The sequence below is a fragment of the Phyllopteryx taeniolatus genome, chromosome 18 (genome assembly GCF_024500385.1).
Source record: "Phyllopteryx taeniolatus isolate TA_2022b chromosome 18, UOR_Ptae_1.2, whole genome shotgun sequence".
Taxonomy (NCBI): Eukaryota; Metazoa; Chordata; class Actinopteri; order Syngnathiformes; family Syngnathidae; genus Phyllopteryx; species Phyllopteryx taeniolatus.
The window spans coordinates 1,649,323-1,672,428 of NC_084519.1; the positions used below are offsets into that span (position 1 = coordinate 1,649,323).

The 23,106-nt window shown below is 41.8% G+C and overlaps 1 protein-coding gene across 7 annotated transcripts in view; it reads right to left on the minus strand.

Moving 5' to 3' along the window:
- The window catches only part of rev3l (REV3 like, DNA directed polymerase zeta catalytic subunit), an 83,407-nt gene that overhangs the window by 32,940 nt on the left and 27,361 nt on the right, over nt 1–23,106 (minus strand). For 4 of the 7 annotated variants that reach the window (XM_061753830.1, XM_061753827.1, XM_061753829.1 and 1 more), the window contains exons 5-12: nt 18,798–18,939; nt 14,436–14,530; nt 9,071–9,175; nt 8,818–8,902; nt 5,065–5,198; nt 4,640–4,768; nt 1,937–2,168; nt 1,689–1,858 (exon numbers count right to left, since the gene is read on the minus strand). In XM_061753830.1, coding sequence (XP_061609814.1) covers nt 1,689–1,858; nt 1,937–2,168; nt 4,640–4,768; nt 5,065–5,198; nt 8,818–8,902; nt 9,071–9,175; nt 14,436–14,530; nt 18,798–18,939 — 1,092 coding nt within the window. The remainder of the gene's footprint in view (nt 1–1,688; nt 1,859–1,936; nt 2,169–4,639; nt 4,769–5,064; nt 5,199–8,817; nt 8,903–9,070; nt 9,176–14,435; nt 14,531–18,797; nt 18,940–23,106) is intronic. The other 3 variants (XM_061753833.1, XM_061753832.1, XM_061753828.1) reach the window with 1 other exon arrangement.

The window sequence follows — 23,106 nt, forward strand, 5'->3', positions numbered from 1 at the left end:
GGTCCTGAGTACTCTAGAACAGGTTTTCATGCAGGATCTCTCTGTACATTGCTGCATTCATCTTTCCCTCAATCTTGACTAGTCTCCCAGTTCCTACCGCTTAAAAACATCCCCACAGCATGACGCTGCCACCACCATGCTTAACTGATACTGAATTCATGGTATTGGTCAGTTGATATACGGTGCCTGGTTTCCTCCAAACATGACGCCTGGCATTTATGCAAAAGAGTTCAATCTTTGTCTCATCAGACCAGAGAATCTTCTCTCATGGTCTGAGAGTCCTTCAGGTGCCTTTTGGCAAACTCCAGGCAGGCTGCCATGTGCCTTTTACTAAGGAGTGGCTTCCGTCTGGACACTCTATTATACAGACCTGATTGGTGGAGTGCTGCAGAGATGGTTGTCCTCCTGGAAGTTTCTCCTCTCTCCACAGAGGACCGCTGAAGCTCTAAAAGAGTGACCATCGGGTTCTTGGTCAACTCCCTAAGTGCCCTTCTCCCCAGATTGCTCAGTTTCGACAGGCGCCCAGCTTTAGGAAGAGTACTGGTGGTTTGGAATTTCTTCCGTGGAGGCCACTGTGCTCATTGGAACCTTTTCAGTACCCTTCCCCAGATTTGTGCCTCAAACAATCCTGTCTCTGAGGTCTAGACAATTCCTTGGGCTTGCCTTTCCAAATCATATCCAATTAACTGAATTAACTTTGTGGCAAAGGCTGTGAATACTTATGTACATGTGATTTCTTAGTTTTTTATTTTTAATACATTTGCTACAATTTTAAAAATACTTTTTTCACGTTTTCATTATGGGGTGTTACAAGTAGAATTTAGAGGGGGCAAAATAATATTTATTCCATTGTGGAATAAGGCTGTACCAATACAAAATGTGAAAACGTGAAGCGCTGTGAATACTTTTCGGATGCACCGAATAGGAGTAGATATGGGTTTCAGAAAAGCTATCAACGGCGCAAGGCACGCTGGGAAATCGTCTGATGGCGAGCCGCCATGTTTTAACGATATCATTGTTGACATTGTATCAGCTTGCTGTCAGAGGAAGTCCCAGCGTGCCTAGCGCCATTGTGTAGTTGTTAAAATGCTGTTTTAAGTCAATTAGTCCCTAATAGTCATAGTTGTAATGTGAATGTTCATCGATATGTGTGGTTATTCCCCCTCTGCAGCTTTACTTTTGTTTTTGCATCATCTTGCTCTAGGAATAAACCTGTTATACGGGTACATGACCTCGCTAGCATTCATTACGTTGTGCCAATGTTCACGTGGGGGGTGGAAAATACCCCCACAAAGCCGCAGTGTTAAAACTAAACACTAGTAATATATACAATACTTAAGAACAAGTAAACCTTAGTATTAATAATAATGCTGATCTGACTGAATTAGAAAAAAATAATTAGGAGGGGATCACCACGAAAACTTACCGCATGGGTGCGCATTACACATCGGAAGAAGTGTTTTCCTGATTTTGGGAGTCAATTTTGGGGGTGCACATTATACACCAGAGCGTATCATACACGAGAAATTACAGTCACTCTAGGCATTAACTGAACTTTGCATATTTGCAAAACCTGGTGTCAACTCAAGTTTCATTGTGCAGCTATGTTATGAAATGTATTTCTGGGTGTCTATAACATACAGTAGACGCCAAAGCAAACTCAAAAGCAAACACTCGAGATGTCTTACCGCTGCTCTCATCTGCTGCCCCATCAAGCTGTGGGATGGACAAGTTAGCAAATGAAGAAATATTTGCGCTCCATTCCTTGTCGTCGTCAGAGGATTCCTGCTGCTCATCACTGAAGCTGTCCTGTGCCTCCTTGACACCAGACCTGCACACACCAGGACTACAGCTTAAGCTGCAGAGACATGGCACACTGTGGACAAACTTCATTTAGATCACTGAAAGAAAGCAATAGTGTCATTGAAAAACAAACCTCGGTAAAGACACGCTTTCAAGGGGCTCGTTGTCCCATCGCTGTGACATTGTGATACTGAGCTTTGCCTCTTCCTTGTCTAACTCTGGACTTGCCTCCTCATCGTCACTGTTGTAGTTGCAGGGATGGGTACTTGGAAGGGACTGGGACTGTGAATTGTGCAGACCAGGAGTCCTGCAGTCATCCGCCAAGCCTGCCAGCAAATCAGTCATGGCACGGTCTTGGCTGCTGTCTGCATAGATCAGAAAAAGAAGGTTACAGTACATTCCTCACGTTCAAGCCGCTCCTGTCAGAAAGATGTACGGCTCTGGTTCTCAAACCTTTTGCACACAGTACCACCTCAAAAAAATACTTAGCTCTCCAAGTACCACCATAATGATGAACATGAAAACACATTAACATAGTAAGCCTTAGTGTTCATCAGAAACAATGCAGAGGTTTTATTCCTAAAAAGTATATTTATTATTGTAAGCCGCTGTAACATTGTGCAGTTTAACAGTGTGCTTAATTATAGAAAAAGAAAAGTCTACTTAAATAATGATTCAATTAAAATGTATTGAAAAGCTAGAATAGAGTAATAGGAATAGAAATTGTTCTTAAATGTTTAAAAACAAAAAGTTCTTAGATTAAATTCATATGTATTGTACTGTATTTAAAAATTTAGTGTATTTTAAAAAAAAGTTTAAACAGGCTGTTTGCATAGCTACAAGCTTCATTCTCATATGTTTGATTGGATTGCATGTTTTATATGTTCATGTTGTAAGGTTTTTATATATTTTATTTTATAAGTCTTTTCCATACAACATTCATAAACAAAAATATACGTGTATATATATATATATATACACACACACCCATTTGTCTAGGCATAATTCCTCCTCAGTCTTAAATCTGTGCGTTAAGAGTTCCATGTCATATATTGTGTCAATGATTTTGAACCAGTCATCATGTCACTTATTTGTATTTACATCAGGGACTCTTTCGTGTCCAAATAGAGCGAGCCCGTGTACCACTAGTGGTACTCCTATCACAATTTGAGAATCACTGATGCACAGTGTTTGAAATGTGAGAAGGCAGACTGAAGAGTCGGAGCCACAAGATAACAGAAAACACAGGGAGAATTGATTGTGCTTCAGAGATGAGAAAGGAAAAAAAGATCAACTTCACAATATCAGAATATACACACCCGAATTCCAATGAAGTTGGGACGTTGTGTAAAACAAATAAAAACAGAATTTCAATCATTTGCAAATCCTTTTCAACTGAATACACTACAAAGACAAGATTTAATGTTCAAACTGATGAACGTTAGTTTTTTGGCAAATATTTTCTCATTTTGAATTTGATGCCTGCAAGCAAGAATGGGGCGAAGTTCACCACTTTGTGAACAACTGCGTGAGCAAATAGTCCTATAGTTTAAGAAGGTTTCTCAGCATACAATTGCAAGGAATTTTGAGATTCCATCCTCTATGGTCCATAATATCATCAAAAGATTCTGAAAATGTCTGCACTTAAGCAGTAAGGCTGAAAACCAACATTGAATGGCCGTGACCTTCGATCCCTCGGACGGCACGGCATTAAAAACCGATATCACTGCGTGAAGGATATTGCCACGTGGGCTCAGGAACACTTCAGGAAACCATTGTCAGTTTTGTCACGGTGCATCGCTACATCTACAAACGCATGTTAAAACGCCACAAACGCAGCGCAAAACACCCAGAAACGCCGCCTGCTTCCCTGGGCCTGAGCTCATTTCAGATGGGATGACGCAAAGTGGAAGTGTGTGCTGGCGTGTGGTGAGTCCGCATTTCAAATTCTTCAATCAATCAATCAAACTTGATTTGTAAGGATTTTTCATACAAAAAAAAAAAAAAAAAAAAAAAGAATGCAACCCTAAGTGCTTTACATGAATAAAAAGAAATCAATAAAAAGATACATGAACCCTGCCCGCCGCTTGTCCAAACAAACAAACAAACAAAAAAAACATCCGCGTGAGTGTTTACTTTTACAGACTCCAAAAAACAAGTTTGTCATGCAAGCGTAGTCTTAAATTATGACTGCCCAAATGTGGATATTCCAGCCCACTTCTAACTTGAGAAAACACCTTGCAAGTAAATTGCAGATGGCTCGCTCTCTGTCTCTCTCTCCAACACACACAGAGTATCAATATGTCTGGTCAGAAAACAGCTTCTACATTTCGTCATTTAAGTGAATAAAGCGAATCATTTTTCTGTAGGGCCCAATGCTTGTGTTGTTGGTTTTTGGACAGTTAAAAATTGAAATGGTGGCAGGTGTGGGTGGACTCCGATTATTATTTATTTATTTTTATTTGATGTTCATGCTCTGATTTCTATTTATTTATTTATTTATTTTTTTTAAAATCGGAAGTTACTCTGAGTAGTTTTTTTCACTGAGCACTTTCAAGTAAATATTTCGATGATTACTTTGTACTTTTACTTGAGTCATATTATTCTAAAGTAACAGTACTCTTATTTGAGTACAATACTTGGCTACTCTACCCACCTCTGGACAGAGGTCGTGAAAAAACAGCATATTCCCATAAGCAGCAAACTAATATACAAAGTGGCAGCAACTGCAAAGCTACGTCAATGTTGTTAGTTAGTAATGTCATAGTGGAAAATTAAATGTCAATTATTCACAGGTAAATATTACTTTAGGACAATCAATGTCTTCTTTATGTACCTAATAAAGGTGAGTGGGTAGACGTCTGAGAGGGCTGTAGGAAGCTCTGACTGTTCTCCAACAGACATAAAATGGCCTCCTCATCAACAACAGCCTCCTCTGGGTTTGTACCTCTACTGCTCACAAATTCTAGAGGAAAAAGATGAAAGTCACAGTTAGCATCTCAGAAGCAAGCGACATTACAAATCAAGGAGAGCCCCAACCTTGCTGTGCACGACGCCCATATGAGATTGCAATAAAGTCTACAAACAGTAACTGGAAATTGCAATTGAGATTCTTAAGAGTGGGAGTGAGTTCAATATTTATGTCTCAAAGTATCATATACTATGTACACTTCATTTTTCTTCCACACTGTACTTCCATTGTACATACGACTCTTTGAAATACAAAAACATTTTGGGGCTTCAATTTGCATTTATCTTGACCTGGCTCAGAGTCCCTGTGCATCTCTACAACTGAAGCAGGTGTATAGTGCACTTCTTCGGGTGTCAAATGGAAAGACGAATGGATGGTGAGATCACTGAAATCCTCTCCATCACCAACAGGGGAAGCCGGTGTCCTGAATAGAAAAGGAAAACATAGATATCCAATTCGTTCATGTCTCGGAAAAAGACAAAGAAATAGCAATAATTGCTTGCTAACTTTGCTACCTGGTAGCAAAGTTAGCAACTTATTTTGACTAAGTAGAATCAGGGAACTCAATAAAAGAAAAAGATGAAATTTGAAATTAATAATTTAACATTATGGTGCTTCTCAAGTGCGTGGCATGACAATAGTACCTAAGTGAGATTTTACTTCACCCTCATTGTCATTCCTAGTAGCGCTGAGCCTTATGAGGGAAAGGGCTCCAGAGAGGCAGTGCATTCGCCACTTCCTGGCTGTTTTTAATTAGTCTGCTTAACGGCTTTAAAAGGTGTCAAGGGAGGTAAGGCTGCCAGGTGTCAAGAGATTACTGCAGTGATTAACATGTTCTGTCAAGCCACACATCTTTCCTTAGTTTTACAGGCTTCGTTTTTCTGCCACACACAGATATATGCATGTAAGAGTGAGTGGATTGAGTAAAAAAAAAAAAAAAAAAAAAAAAAAAAATAGGTGACTGGAGTAAAAACATTTGTAAGATGCCTCAGTGTCAAAATCCTGTCTTTCATTCCAAAACGAGGTTAAATGCACAGAAATGTTTGTTTTTTAAAATATTATTATTGTTAACTGGACATTCATATATGCATTAAAATGTACGTCCAACAGAGCTGTGTGAGTGCTGACAATTAAGCATCACGTTTTATTGCTCTATTACTTTTCCTAAACACATATCACCAGTAAAGCAATGACGCAACGAATGAAATTGCTTTGATGCCTGTATTATAATTGGGGCAGCAGGGGTGGGGGAGTGGCACTCCGTGTGGCGTCATTATCACTATCACCCACCATTATCATTACCACGCACCATTCACACACAAAGCTCAATATCACTATTACGTGTCTATGGTGTCCTCATTAGAATCACAGTCTTAATGAAAGTGTAGCATAATAATGAAGTGGCAAAACATTTGCACAGTAGTGGTCGGAATATTTTGGACTCATCTGTTTTCGAAGAAAATTGTTTGCCGGGAGTTGTCTGGTTTTGCGATGAAAGGACGTCAAAAAGACCTTTTCAATAAAAGTAAGACTTTTTTACGAATTAGGCTTTGCTAAAATTGCTTTACATTTCTATGAACTATGAATACCCTAAATAAAAATGATTAGTTTTAACCTGGAACCAAAGATTAAAAAAACAAAAACAAAACAAAAAATGAACCCCCCTCCAAAAAAAAATCTATTTAATTCCAATGTCTGCTTTGGTATTTGAACTCTCCATTTACTTACTACACTCATTACAGAATCCTAAAATGTATGAGTAAGTAAAATACATTTTAAAAAGCGAACAGTAAAATAAAAAATATGACTGTACTTGACTGAGTAATATGAATTATCATCAAAGTTAAGAAATTATCTAAAAGTATATAACAGTCTATATTTCCATCCATCCATTTTCTACCGCTTATCCGGGTCGGGTCGCGGGGGCAGTAGCTTTAGCAGGGACGCCCAGAATTCCCTTTCCCCAGCCACTTCATCCAGCTCTTCCGGGGGGATCCCGAGGCGTTCCCAGGCCAGCCGAAGGCCGTAGTGTCTCCAGCGTGTCCTGGGTCGTCCCCGGGGTCTCCTCCCGGTGGGACGTGCCCGGAACACCTCACCAGGGAGGCATCCGAATCAGATGGCCCAGCCACCTCATCTGTCTCCTCTCGATGTGGAAAAGCAGCGACTCTACTCTGAGATCCTCCCGGATGACCGAGCTTCTCACCCTCTCTCTAAGTGAGAGCCCGGACACCCTGCGGAGGAAACTTATTTCGGCCGCTTGTATCTGGGGTCTTGTTCTTTCGGTCACGACCCACAGCTCGTGACCATAGGTGAGGGTAGGAACGTAGATCGACCGGTAAATTGAGAGCCCCGCCTTTCGGCTTAGCTCCTTCTTTACCAGAACGGATCGATACAAAGTCCGCATCACTGCAGACGCTGCACCGATCCGCCTGTCGATCTCGTGTTCCATTTTTCCCCTCACTCGTGAACAAGACCCCAAGATACTTGAACTCCTCCACTGGGGGCAGGATCTCATCCCCGACCTGGAGAGGGTACGGCACCCTTTTCTGACTGAGGACCATGGTCCCAGATTTGGAGGTGTTGATTCTCATCCCAGCCGCTTCACACTCAGCTGCGAACTGCTCCAGTGAGAGTTGGAGGTCACAGCTTGATGAAGCCAAAAGAACCACATCATAAGCAAAAAGCAGAGATGCAATACTGAGGCCACCAAACCGGACCCCCTCAACGCCTCGGCTGCACCTCGAAATTCCGTCCATAAAAGTTATGAACAGAATCGGTGTCAAAGGGCGGCCTTGGCGGAGGCACAACCTTCACCGGGAACGAGTCCGACTTACTGCCGGATATGTGGACCAAACTCCGACTCCGGTCGTACAGGGACCGAACAGCCCGTATCAGGGGGTTCGGTACCCCATACTCCCGAAGCACCCTCCACAGGACTCCCCGAGGGACACGGTCGAACGCCTTCTCCAAGTCCACAAAACACGTGGACTGGTTGGGCGAACTCCCATGCACCCTCGAGGACCCTGGCGAGGGTGTAGAGCTGGTCCACTGTTCCACGGCCAGGACGAAAACCACACTGCTCCTCCTGAATCTGAGATTCGACTTCCCGACGGACCCTCCTCTCCAGCACCCCTGAATAGACCTTACCAGGGAGGCTGAGGAGTGTGATCCCCCTGTAGTTGGAACACACCCTCCGGTCCCCCTTCTTAAAAAGGGGGACCACCACCCCAGTCTGCCAATCCAGAGGCACTGTCCCCGGTGTCCATGTGATGTTGTAGAGGCGTGTCAACCAGGAGAGCCCCACAACATCCAGAGCCTTTAGGAACTCCGGGCGAATCTCATCCACCCCCGGGGCCCTGCCACCGAGGAGCTTTTTAACTACCTCGGTGACCTCAAACCCAGAGACAGGAGAGCCCGCCTCAGAGAACCCAGACTCTGCTTCCTCATGGGAAGGTGTGTCGGTGGAATTGAGGAGGTCTTCGAAGTATTCTCCCCACCGACTCACAACGTCCCAAGTCGAGGTCAACAGCGCCCCATCCCCACTATACACAGTGTTGATGTTGCACTGCTTCCCCCTACAGAGACGCCGGATGGTGGACCAGAATAGGGGTCTTTTTGCCTGGTCCCTCACCTCGGACCTGTTTGCCATGGGTGACCCTACCAGGGGCGTGAAGCCCCAGACAACTTAGCTACTTGGGTCATAGGGACACACAAACCCCTCCACTACGATAAGGTGACTGCTTCCAGTGTAAACATTAAGAATCTTGTCTTTGTAGTGTATTCAAATGAATATTGGTTGAAAAGGATTTGCAAATTATTGTATTCTGTTTTTATTTACATTTTACACAACGTCACAACTTCATTGGAATTAGGGTTTGTACTTGCTATATGAGGTTCACCCTGGACTAGTTGCCAGTCAATTGGTTAGGCAAATATAAGTTTCTCTATATAAATCCTAACCCATACCTATCCAATAAAGTGTCATAGAGTCTGCTAAGGCTTCTCGCTGAAGAACCCAGATGCAAGGGAAAGGTGAAACTTACAGATCAAACTCATTGTCCTTCAGAATCTCCTCAAATCTTTTCATGAAAATTTGCTCACTCTCAGTTGTAGTGACAAATGCACGGTCTGGAAAAGATAGGGGGAAAAAAATAATCAGATTGATTTTCCAGAGCTCATGTTTTTTAAACATGCACAAAATCAATTTTGGGCAAATGCTGGAAAATTAACAAAATAATAAAGTTTAGCAAGAAAACTGCTTCATGTATACCACTTTTCTGTTAACAATTTGCTGACCTTGCGACTCTGGGGTTTCAATCTGAGAGTCCTTGCTCTTTTCTCTTCTCCGCTGTTTCTCATCCTCCCAGATTGCTTGTAGGCCGGGGTTCCTTCCAATTTGATCTGAGCAAATAACAGCACATCAACAATGAATGTAAGGAACAACAGTACAATGCTGACAGAGCGAGTCATTACCTATTATTGTTGCGTTTGTGCATGTATTTTACATTAGGCACCTTATTGGGCAGCTAACGGGTCCTCAAAAAAGGCTTAGATTAGAAAGATTATTTTATGATTATTTTCTGCTACAGAAAGGCTAAATAATGTTTAGTGAGCTTTTTACAAAAGAGAAGGGGCTACGCTCCACCCATTGCCAGGGATGGGAATCAAAAACCTGTTCCTGTTAAGAACCGGTTCCAAAGTTAACGATCCTGTGGAATTGTTTATCAAATGTCCTAGCGATTCTCTTATCGATACTGGAAGGAATAATGAGGTTGTCACAGAAGCTTCGCAGCATACGGAAAGTGTGGAACGGCTTGTATTCTTAAAAGGCTTGGCCTGCAAGTGGTATTAATTACCACTACGTTATGGCTACATTACTCTAACCCAGGGGTGTCAAACTCATTGCTGTTCAGGGGCCAGGTAAGGCCTAATTTGATGTCAAAGGGGCAGGACCACTAAAATCTTACCATACCGTATATAATAATAACAATCAGTCTTCCCTTTGTTTGAATGCAAAACAAATCACATAAATTCGGAAAATATTTATATGTAATTATTTTTTTTTTTTTAAATATTTTACAAAAGAACCTCAGATTTTTTTCTTCAATTTGTCATCTACAATGTGTGCATAAAACCGATCACAGTGATTCAATTTTAACGCACAACACTTTTAAGTCACAGGTACCTGGAACTGAAAAATATAGTATTGCACTTTAAAATGTAATCAACTTATCAAGACCGACGAATGATTACAATTACATTTTTTACAGGAGTATAATAATTCTCAAAATTATCTTAGTCCCCAACACCCAGGGGCATTGCCAGGCATATAAAGCTCTTCTGGGGCACAGGCCCCTGACTACAGCATATCCGCTTCCTCACAAATACACACACACACACACACACACGCACGCGCGCGCACACACTGCCGCACTTTTTACTTAAACTATTACTTGAGATATTAATCACAATTGCGAACATTTTGAACGTGGCAGCAAAAACATAGCAGTAAATTAACTATACAGGACTAAAAAAACAAAAACAAAACTGTAAATTACTAAAAACCAACAAAGTGTACCAACAAAGTCATTTCGCACATTCAACAACAACAACAAGCCGTGGTTCACTGCCAAACTTAAGCAACTCCGCCAAGCAAAGGAGGACACATCAAAGCGGGGACAGGGCCCTGTATAATCGAGCTAGAAACCAGCCGACTAAAGAAATTAACATTGCAAAGAGGAACTATGCAGCAAAGTTGGAAAAACAGTTGATCGCTAACGACTCTAAATCAGTTTGGCATTGCATTCCAATCGCTGACCAATTACAAGCGACGATGCCCCCAAGCTGAGAACAATAGCACACGAGCCAACGACTTGAATACCTTCTACTGCAGATTTGAAAAGGACACTTTCACACCCCACACCACTGACCACAATCACACCTGTGACTTCTGCGTTAACCATCCACGAACAGGATGTGAGACGCATCTTGAAACAACAAAAGATTAACTAAGGGGCAGGCCCAGACCGTGTGTCCTCATCCTGCCTCAAAGTCTGCGCGGACCAGCTCGCTCCAGTCTTCACACAGATTGTCAATAGATCTCTGGAACTGTGCGAAGTACCATCCTGTTTCAAACGCTCCACCATCATTCCAGTCCCCAAGAAACCTAAAATCTCAGGTCTAAATGACTACGAGCCTGTCGCCTTGACATCTGTGGTCATGAAGTCCTTTGAACGTCTCGTGCTGGACCACCTCAAAAGCGTCACAGGTCCCCTGCTGGACTCCCTGCAGTTTGCCTACCGAGTGAACAGGTCTGCGGATGATGCAGTCAACATGGGACTGCACTTCATCCTAGAACACCTCGACAGTCCAGGGACCTACGCGAGGATCCTGTTCGTGGACTTCAGCTCAGCGTTCAACACCATCATCCCTGAACTCCTTTCCTCCAAGCTTCTCCAGCTCAGCGTCTCACCTGTCATCTGCCTGTGGATTTACAGCTTCCTGACGGGCAGGACACAGTAGGTGAGGCTGGGGGACACAACCTCATCCACACGCAGCATCAGCACTGGTGAGCCCCAAGGTCGTGTCCTCTCTCCGCTGCTCTTCTCTCTCTCCACGAACGACCGCATCTCAACGCACCCGGCTGTCAAACTCCTGAAGTTTGCAGATGACACTACTGTCATCGGCCTCATCAAGGACGGTGACGAGTCTGCATATCGACAGGAAGTGGAGCGGCTGGACCTGTGGTGCGGCCGACACAACCTGGAGCTGAACACGCTCAAGACTGTAGAGATGATCGTGGACTTCAGGAGGCATCCTTCGCCACAGCTGCCCCTCACGCTGTCCAGCTACCTTGTGTCAACCGTTGAGACCTTCATGTTCCTGGGAATTAAAGTCTCTCAGGACCTGAAGTGCACGATCAACATCAACTCCGTCCTTCGGCTTCTGAGGAAGCACGGCCTGCCACACGAGCTGCTGAGGAAGTTCTACACAGCGGCCATCGAGTCAGTCCTGTGTTCTTCCATCACAGTCTAGCTTGGTGCTGCTACAAAAAAGGACAAAGGACAAACTGCAACGGGCAATCAAAACTGCTGAAAAGATTGTCGGTACCCCCATACCCAACCTTGAGGACTTGCACGCTGCCAGGACTAAGACAAGAGCGTGCAAAATCCTCTCAGACCCTCCACATCCCGGTCACCGGCTCTTCCAGCACCTTCCCTCAGGAAGGCGCTACCGATCAATGCAAACTAGAACTAGCAGACATTCCAACAGCTTCTTCCCTCTTGCAATCAACTTCTTAAACAGCTAACCTACAATTCCATTGCAACATGCTGCCAATTGTTTTTGTCTTGAGTTTGTTGTTATATTTCTGTCGGGCCAATTATACATTACTCGTGCACTCACTGTAGTAGTCTTGCCACGCTGCACTGTTTTTCGTATCTGTTGTTGACCAATACTGGCCACTCATGATTATCGCACTACTAGTCACTTTAAACTGCATCCATTCCTTGAAGTCTCGGCGCCCTTTGCACAATGGTCATTGCAAAGGACTATTGCTATATTAGTCATTCAAACTGCTCTAAGTGCTAGATGCCTCTGCATCTTTTTGCACAATTGGAAAAAAAAAAGCACTAGCATCTAAGCATCTAGCAACTAGCAACTAGTCTGTAAATCCCTAAATGTTTTAGGTCCTGAATACATGAAAGAAACAAGGGGGACGCCACAGATACGAATAGATACAACATGGACAACATGCCCCTTTTGAGCTGCGTGGCAACAGCGATGCTAAGATAGGAGGGTCAAAGTCATCAGCACATTTCATGTGTGTGCAAGGCAAGAAACCCAAAAGGCCAAGGATGCCGGTACCTTGTGTTTCATACAGTTGCGTACAACGCTGTAACAATTATGAACGTCACGCAGGCACGTCGGTTTGCCGGGGTGCTACAGTGCGTTGGCGTATCTAGTCTTCATATCTATCGGGGATGCAAAATTATTTGTTATTGGTCGAAGACATCGGCATGCTGATAGCTGCTCTTTGACTGGTCTGTAGTAGGTACACTACGATTGAGAGTGCTCCAGCTGCGGCCATGATATTAAATCATTGTTTCAAGTAATATCGTCAGCAGAGTTTTAATTGTGCAATAGTAAAGCAACACCGAAAATGCCTGGGGCGGTTGGGGGGAAGTATGTTATTCAGCAGCATTCCAAAGAAAGGTGATTGGGCACACTAGAGGATGAAGAAAAGATGTTTAGAGGAGCTAATAAGTTTAATCACCATTGGATCATCTCCTCTACTCGTGGCATGGGTGAAAAGGATTTTTTTTCCTTTTAAAAACAGTTCCACATCACAGGTTTAAGTAGAATTTTCACACATCTGTACTTTATCAGAATCAGAATCAGAATCATCTTTATTTGCCAAGTATGTCCAAAACACACAAGGAATTTGTATTTGTAGCAACTGTCACTTGTATTCCACAACGTTGCATAAATAACGTCCACTTTTACTGTGATACATTTCCCCTAACCATCTTTGTTACTGCAAAATAAAATCACAAGAAATTGCTCATTGACGAAATGCCTGAGCCGTGGAGTGCAAAGCGGTAGAATAGTCCCGCCTGTCCACAGGGAGGCACGCGACTTACCCACGTAGAATACTGACCGGATGATAAAACCTGCTCCTGTCTCTGCTACGCACACAAGATTTCCAGCAGCAGATGATGATGACACCAAAACAACGTGACTGGTGAACTCCATGGTGGTGATAACAGGGATAAAGACACACAACTGTGGGCTTGTAGAAGCTCATAATATAATAACGGCCCATAACGTAATAAATTGGCCCTTTTTAAAATGTAATAGGCCCATAACTTAATTTCATATTACATTATGGGCTCAGTTATTACATTTGCAAATATTTTTTTGCTACCAGGTCTATAACGTAATATAATAATCAGCCAATAATGTAATAACTTATTACATTGTTGGCCCAAAAATGGTACAGGACTTTTATAACGTTGTCGGCCAGTTATTACATTATGGGCCAATTACATTTTTAAAAGGCCAAATTTATTACGTTATGGGCCGTTATTACATTATTGGCTTCTACAGGACATCGCTACAGGAATGCCTTTATTATATTGGATGAACGGACTCTTATGCCTGCCTCAGGTAACAGAAATGGCGTTGTAAAACCCCGCTTCTCTTCAGATATTTGAATTTCTTTTTGCCCAAGTACCGCTTTCAGGAATCTAATACAAGACTGCCCATAGGTGTGAGGTTTAGTGATTGCGGCTAGAGCTTAGCCCTGTCATCGACTAGTGATCAGTCCAGGGTCTACACTGCCTTTGGGATAGGATAGGCTCCAGCTTCCCCATGACACTGAATAGGATTATGGCATAGAAAAAGGTTGACTTGTAAAAAGTGAGTCAGACAATAATCATCAACAATATTTTTGGTGTGGTTTACGCTTCTGTGCCCACTTGGGATTCAATCGTAAAGCCATACAGGATGGAATAGATTCAGCATAACACGCAGCCTGGGAAACTGGGTAGGGGGGCATGTTTTTAGAGACCAAAAGGGATGACCTCTTGATCCTGGTACTTTAGGGAAGAGACCACGTTTAATGACAAAGAGCAATTGAGATTTCCCTGGAAATCCTTACTGTCAATCTCCAGACGGTTGAGGACATCTACAGCAACACCATCAACCTCCAACTCACAGGTGCTCTGCCTCTCCACCTCATCCAGAACTAGGGAGCTGCAGACAAACAGGCAGAACATAAGATCTGGAAATAATTTTTGATGTCTTAAATACAACAAACGTAAATACAGTATATTATTTTACACTGGCTTTATAGTTTCATTTCCGTTGAAGCCAGGTGTTGTAGTGGTTAGCACATCGGCATCACTGTCAGGAGGTTCTGGGTTTGAATCGCAATTCAGGTACTCCCGTGCGGAGTTTGCATTTCCCCCCTGTTCTGCGTAGGTTTTGTCCGAGTGCTCTGGCTTTCACATTCCCAAAAATGCACATAGTGCATTTCATACACAAGGTAACTCAATGTACTTTAGATTATTAAAAGCATTTAAAAACATGGGGAAAAAAAGCTTCTAAACATTTAAAACAAAGAGAAAAATAAAATACAATTGAAGCAGCGTACAGTGCAAGAAATATCATTCCAAAGTGGAAATGCTCTCAAAAGCATGAGAAAAAAAATAGTTTTTAACCTGGACTTAAAATCATTCACACTTGACGCTGACGTCACTTCTGTTGGCAACTTAATTCATTTGTGTGCAGCACACCAGCTAAATGGTGCTTCACCATGTTTAGCATTTCTTTCATGTATTCAGGACCTAAAACATTTAGGGATTTACAGACTAGTTGCAGAAATTTAAAATCTATTCTAAAGCTGGCTGGGAGCCAGTGTAGAGACGTTAGAATTGGAGTAATATGTTCTGACCTCTTTGTTCTGGTCAGAACCCGAGCTGCAGCATTCTGAATGAGCTGCTGCTGTTTAATGCTCTTTTGGGGGAGTTCAGTCAGAAGACTATTAAAATAGTCAAGTCTACACATGCAAGCCTTCACTCTGCATATGTTCTCCAGATGGTAGAAGGCAGTTTTAGTAATTGATTTGATATGACTGTAGAAAGTCAGGTCGGAATCAATCAGAACACCATGGTTTCGGACTTGGTCACAGTAAAATTATGCACAGTTAGAACATTAACACTACTTACGCACAACCCCAAATCAGATAGCTCCAGAACTCCTCACAGCAGATAAACGCAATGAATTTGCTTGTTATTTTAGTGAAAAAAATACATTCCATCAGGATAAATATTAGCACAAATCAGCAAAATGATAAAATGATACTACATCTGAAGCCACCCAGGAAAAACTCTATTACCATGTCAGAATTTGATACAGTTGACCAAAAACACTGTAGAGAAAACGGTTCAGCAGCTGAAACCATTAACGAGCTGTCTTGACTCAATACCATCTGACTTTTTCAAAGATATTGCGAAGTCTGTCCTAGCTGATTTGCAGCAAATAATCAATTGCTCACTTCAGTCAGTCGAGTTTCCTAAAGCTTTTGATACGGTAGATATTAATATACTGCTGAACGAGTTGGAAACGTGGGTAGGACTAAATGGAACAGTCCTTAAATGGTTCAGGTCCTACATGGAGGAAAGGAGTGATTTTGTAACCATTGGAAGTGTTCAATCTCATCAAATGGCAATGACCTTGAGGGACCCCACAAGGGTCAGTTCTTGGACCCCTCCTGTTCAACCCGTATATGCTACCCTTGGGTCAAATTCTTCAGAACTTTCATTTTGACTATCATAGCTATGCAGATGACACACAGTTATATGTAGCACTGTCTCCAGCTGACTACAGTTCAATTGAGGTGTTGTGTCACTGTCTAAAACAGATAAATATCTGGATGAGGCAAAAAATGTCTTCAATTAAACCACAACAAAACTGAAATAATTGTTTTTGACAATAAAGAAAAGAGGATTGCCGTTAGTAAACACCTGGAGTCACTCTCTTTAAAAACCAAAGACCAAGTCCGAAACCTTGGTGTTCTGATGATTCCGACCTGATTTTCAACAGTCATATCAAATCAATTCCTCAAACTGCCTTCTGCCATCTGAATAACATATCCAGAGTGAAGGCTTGCATGTGCCAAGCAGACCTTGGGCCTCATGCACAAAAACGTGGCGTCCGTTCTTTTTCACGGTAAAGTTCAGATGTATCAAGAGTGACATGACCGTGGAAATGTGCGGTGCCTCACGCCAACTGCATGGCTGGCGTGCGCACGTTTCTGCAGGTTTTGGTACTTTGGCGACACTTGGGAGGCGATGCTGGGAAACGGTTCTCATAAATCTGCACACCAGAAACATGAATAATTAGCACTGATGAACAATTCATGCCCGGCAACATTTGATTTCAACAATGCAATTGAGGCAAGGACTGAGAATTCATTTGTTAACCAGTGTATTTAACGACCCACTGATATTTGTGAGGACACCTATTAATTGATCAAGGCGATCATTTATGCCGCCTATTGGCCTCACAATCGCTTCGTGACTCCAGCACATGCGCTGAAAAAAAGAGTCCTTTGAATTTATATCATTTGAACATGTGCATCGGTTGCACATTATTAAAATGTGTTTAAATTGACATAATTTACCCCTCTTCTCCTAAAACTAAAACACGGTGTGCGTGTTCTCTCCTGTGTATTAAAATAATAAATTGAGTCATCAAAAAGGAGTCAAGGTTTTTGATATCCTCTTTGATATGCTTCTATTTGAATGCAAAAGATTCATTACAAATACCACACATCCAGCATTTACGCATGAACCTTTATCTCACAGGGCTGAGTGTACGTTACTGTATGAACACATTTGTGATGAGTTATGAAAATACATGGTATTAACCTTGTGGGGTCATAGTCATAGTCAGCCACATGTCCTCCCACCACCCCTGAGAGAGGAGCGTCACCCACGATCGCAGACCATTTAAATGTCATTTGCATATTCAAATGTGGGCGTGGACAGGGAGGAGTCGGCTCCTCCAACATGTGCGCTCATTTCCGCGTTGATTGGAATGTACGAAGGAAATGTACTTGAATTCATGAATACGCAGAGTTTCATACATCTGAATATATTTGTGCGTACGACGTTTTCTGGATTTGTTTTAGTAGGACATCCACGTACATGAGGTCCCAGGAGAAGCTCCTCCATGCTTTTATCTCAAGTAGACTTGACTATTGTAATGGTCTTCTGACTGGACTCCCTAAAAAGAGCATTAAACAACTGCAGCTCATTCAGAATGACCAAAACAAAGAGGTCAGAGCATATTACTCCAATTCTAAAGTCTTTTCACTGGCTTCCAGTCAGCTTTAGAATAGATTTCAAAGTTCTGCTACTGGTCAATAAATCACTAAACGGTTTATTTAGGTCCCGAATACATGAATGAAATGCTAATGGGATATAAACCAAGTAGGGCTCTGAGATCGACAGACTCAGGTTAAATAGTGGAGCACAGAGTCCAAACCAAACATGGTGAAGCAGCATTTAGCTATTATGCTGCACACAAATGTTGCCAAAAGAACTGACGTCAGCCCCAAGTGTGCATGTTTTTAAGTCCAGGTTAAAAACTTTTTTCCCCCTTGCTTTCTTGAGCATTTCCACTTTTAAATGATATTTCTTGTACTGTACGCTGTTTTAATTGTATTTTTATTTTATTCTCTTTGTTTTAAATGTTTATAAGCAGGTTTCTTTTCTTTGTTTTTAAATGCTTTTAATCATTTAAAGCACATTGAGTTACATTGTGTATGAACTGTGCTATATAAATAAATTTGCTTTGATTTGTTTAAAATAATTACAATTAAAAAACTACTTAATGATCGAATTAAAATGTTTTGCACATAAAAGTTAAACATTGTACCTAAAGAAATGTCTCTAAAACAGTTGTAATGCAAGTGTACTGAACTTAAAGGTTAAATACAGCTGTACTTTAAAAATGTTCTTAAACGGTTTAAGAAACTAACATGATGGACAGTTTGAAACTTTAATTCAGTGATTCTTCATGCCACTAGAATGAGCCTGTACTTATTGCACAGTCACACTGGTTGAATTTTTGGGCTAAAACGTTACTGTATTGCTTTCCAAAACATGAATTGTTTCGTATCGTTTTGTACTAGATGAACCAATATTGTCCTTGAATTGAAGCGGCAACCAAGAATTGTGATACGAATTAAATCGCTGCCAAAATGAATCGTGACACGCCTCGTAACAACATTGGAAAATATTGATGCATCCTCCATAAAGTTTGTATATTTTTTTAAAGCGCAGACAGCATGTCATACTTCAACAAGGAAAAATTATCTTTGCAACGGTGATAAATAGAGACATCAAATGCAAATAAGTGGTGGTTCCAAAACTGAACATATCGTATTGCAGATGGATAAATAAAACTCTCAGGGACTTATTACTCAAGGAGATGCATAGTTGGTAGAACTCACCACGGAATGGTGTTTTCCTCCCAGCGGAGAAAGGTGCCCCCAAGGGTACTGTCATTGAGTTTGGATGTGCAGGGGGTCTTCCAGGGACTGGTGCTAGAATGACTGCTGGGGGTCTGATTGTGTGGCGCTGCTGGCACATCCTCTGAAAGACACATTAAATGCGAGTGTAATACCAATTGTGGTTTATGCATTTGGTACCTGGGCCTTGACTGGGGATTTACACAACTTATCCACCTTTTGAGAAGGCCACTAACACATGGCAGTGATAGAAACGAGCAGTACTCAGACATGGAAACACCAAAGGCATGAAAAAGGTGACACCAAAAAAAAAGAAAACATTGTTTGGGGGGGGATTCCCTGGGCCCCCAAAGAGAATTTCTTTAATTTTAACATAAATTAAGCAATCTGGAAGACTCTGAAGAGTACAATAAGGCAAAAGACTAATAATCTTCACGCAGAAAAATGTATTTACACCGCTCAAGTACATGTTGATGTACACATTTAAGATTCATATTTGCCTCATTTCTTTGCTTTTTGTTTTGACCTCCAACTTGAGCCAGGCCCATCTCCACCTGCACCTGCACCTGCACCTGCACCTGCACCTGCACCTGCACCTGATGCCTGCTTCAAGCTGTGCCACATGAATAGCATCCTCCTCTTTAAGCACTCTCATCCTGGAAAAGAATTGACTAAAATCATTGTTTCACTTAATTTCTCACAATTACCAACTTATATGAAGTACAATAGTTTTCATTTCTGAATTTGAAGTTAGTTAATTCTGTGTTGTGACATAATCCCTAACATCCCTCCGTCGCTTAATACATTTAACATTAACATCCGTAGACTAATTAGATAATTGCAGGCGTTTCCTAATTAATACACAATGTACTAGCGTGTCATCTCGTCGCCAATTTTACGTGTGCTTCGCGGTACCGCGGGGACCACAACCAGGACCACGACCTGGAGCACCTCAACTCGAAAATACAAAAGACCAGTGCAACAAATACAACACTGGCTGATCTGATGAGCAACACATTTTTTTGCTAAAATGTAAGAGTAGCAATAGAGGATGTCTGCTCCAGAGGTGAGTGGAGTAGCCAAATATTGTGTGTGTGTGTGTGCATGTGTGCAGGCACAGTCAAAACTACAACAACACATCTCCAATTTACTGCACAGTGTTTTCTAAAGTTATGCGAGTTGAAATATCCAGACAAATACTACAATACATGAAAGCTGTTGTGTTTGTTCATCGGCCGGGCTGACTTATCTGGTGTTAATACTTAGGCCCGGGAAGCCCAATAGAAGACCTTGTGTGAGGTCATGTGACTTGTGTCGTTTGATTGGTGAACTAGACCTAAACGTAAATAGTGCTTCAATTGGATTGCCGCAAAAAGCGCCCGATGCGAAAGTCGAAGTCGTAGTCTCGCGCACAAAATAGTTGATAAAAATAGCGAACGACATTTACATCATTGTAACGTAGTAAAAGTACTGTTACTTCTTCATAGCAGAAGTGGCGGAAGTGTTTTTTCTGATCTCGTCAACTCCTGTGACTTGTCCAAAGCGGATCCCAAGCGCACAGGCGGAACCTCAGGCTGCATATTTGTCCGCCGCAGAGTAATATTCAGAAATTACATCTGTGTGTGGATGGTGGATGTGTGGAATGGATCTAGCTGCCAGCGTTCAAGGAGTACGAAACAGCGTATGACGTCAGCGACGGCGACCACCCCTCTCGGGAAAAACTCATCGGATCTATACGATTCACGTAAATGGCCAATTTTGAGTTCGAAACGGCACATTTTGCCGAAAGAAGACTGATTTGCATGTACGATAAATATTGAACAATTCAATAAATTAAATAATCTTACTCACCAGAGATGCTCATCATTAAATATTTTAATATGTGCAGATTGCTATGGGCGCATTACGCTTATCAAAGTTGCATGTAACAAATTTGTTGTTCTGCTTGACCTAACAGCAGGGGGAAAAAAATGTAATTTAATAGGAATAGCAGCTGTTCTTTATTTGGGCACTCATCTCTCGAACAGGCTATACTTTAGAGATTTTTAGTGATGCACCGAAATGAAAATTCTTGGCAGAAAATGTACATTTAGAGAACGTCGAAACACCGAATCAAATTACTATGAGAACTGCCGACCTATAGAAATTCGCTTCCGGAACAATTTGTTTGACTTTCCGTATTTTTAAAATGATGTCAAGGAGATTACCACGGGCGGTTATTGCAGTATTTTAAGTAGTAGGATAAAACATAATTCTGCATACTGTTGAATTGCACAACATAATCATTATTCTGTAATCATAATTGTTAATGAATGATGGCTTCAATATGTTATTTTAATATTAAGGGTTTTATTGCATCAACCTTGTCATGGTGGATGCAGTTTCAGCCAAATGTCTTCTCTTTCCTGTGTCTACGATTGCTGCTGTAATTATGCAAATATCCCCATTATGGGACTAATAAATTATATATTGTATTATAAATATTTATGATATTTAATTTATTTTAAAATGTATAGGGCCATTTTTAGGACGTACTAATTCATTTCCGGTTTCCGGGCCCTGTTAGTGCTATCTAGCATCGTATATTACAGTAACTTCCTCTATAAACACGTACCAATTTGCCGGTTATTTTTCTCTCAGTCTGTCCTTTGTGATAATGAATCTGATACTAAAAATGTAGTTTACTACGCTGCATTGACAACTGACGTGAGGCGCCCGTTGGCCTCCGCGGCTCGGCATCGTATTTGGTCGCGTTAGCTGTAGCTCATAAGTAGCTGGGGCGGCGCAAAATGGCGCGCAACAACTATTCCTCTTACCCGAATAGCAGAAAGTAGCAAGGTTGGGACGCTCCAGTTTGGGCTAGTAGCCGCTAGCATGACGATGGCAACGCCACACGGTTCCCACAATTGATTGCAACATGCAAATTTGAATTATTGCAGTAATAAAGACATCTTCGCTGTTAAGGCGTGTTTATGTTACCACTAGCTTGTTGAATGTGTGTATTATTTGTCACATTTATGGTTGATTTCTGATTAACTATGTCATTATCAAACCGATTAAGTTGTAGGTAAATATAGTGACCTCCCAGTCAATTCAACTGGACAGTCAGCAAGGCCTTGCATTGCTTGTTAATAACAAATCCTTCTTAAGTATTCAGTGTACATGCTCGCGCATTGACTGCGGCAAAGCGACACCTAGCGGCAGGAAACAACATGTGATTTCGGCTGTTTTATTTTGGTGACAAAAGTCTTTTGGTCCAAAACCGAAACATTTCGGCCGCTGAAATTTCAGCGCATCACAACTGACTTGCGTGCAGCATACAGTTTGACTTTGTGTAAACCCCTTCGCTATGGCGTCCAATCGTAATGGCGGTGAAAAAAGGAAGCGCAATAATATTGCAGCTCATGAAACTGGCCTGGACTCGCCCCCACAAAAACCTTCTCCCACCAGCACGCCATTATCGCCCCTCCCAAGCACCAGTGATCACAGCACTTTTATAGCAGTATTACAAGATGACAGCAATGTGTAAAGGAAAGTTTAGGTAAAATTGAAAAAAAACAAGCACAGGTAGATTTTATGTCCACTGTAAAGGTGTGTACTGCGTCTGTAATAGGCTTCAAAATGTAGTCAGGTTTCCCTTCATCTTAAACTGCAGATAATTAGTCTAGCCCCTTTCATAATTCGTTCATTTCCCGCAGTAAGAACTGCAGCTTTGAAATTTGGGGACAAAGGAGATAAACTGTTGTACCTAGTGTTGGTGTAATGTGGTTCTTTGTTGCATGGAGTACTGACTGACTGAATCAGTTAGGTTGGTGCTTGAGCCTCCTTTTGTCAGGGACAAGTCAAGCGTGATTTTTCTTTTTTTTTTTTTTTTTTTTTTTTAAGTGTGGAATTCCCATCCATCACTTGTGGTAGGTGCTCACTGGGATGGTACAAAAAGAACAGAAATGGTGCGAGATTTGGACAGAAGGATCCTCGTTTGTCTGCCTGCAGACCCTGTTAACAACCAATTTTCAGAGTCAGTGCCCATTTAACCATTTTACCACAGATACTGATTATTATTAAAAAGCCTGCAGCAAGAAGCAATAACACAGGTAAAGTAAGAATTACGATTGGAACCCAATCATCGACAGGGTGGGGTAAGCATAGTCTACCGGTCGTGGGGGGAGGGGGTGGGGTACCAAATGGCCCACAGCCTAGCAGTTGGGGACCACTGCTTTACAGAATTATGTAAATGAATCTTCCTTTGCTCATAAATGGCCATAACAAATAAAAATACTGTTTCGCTGAC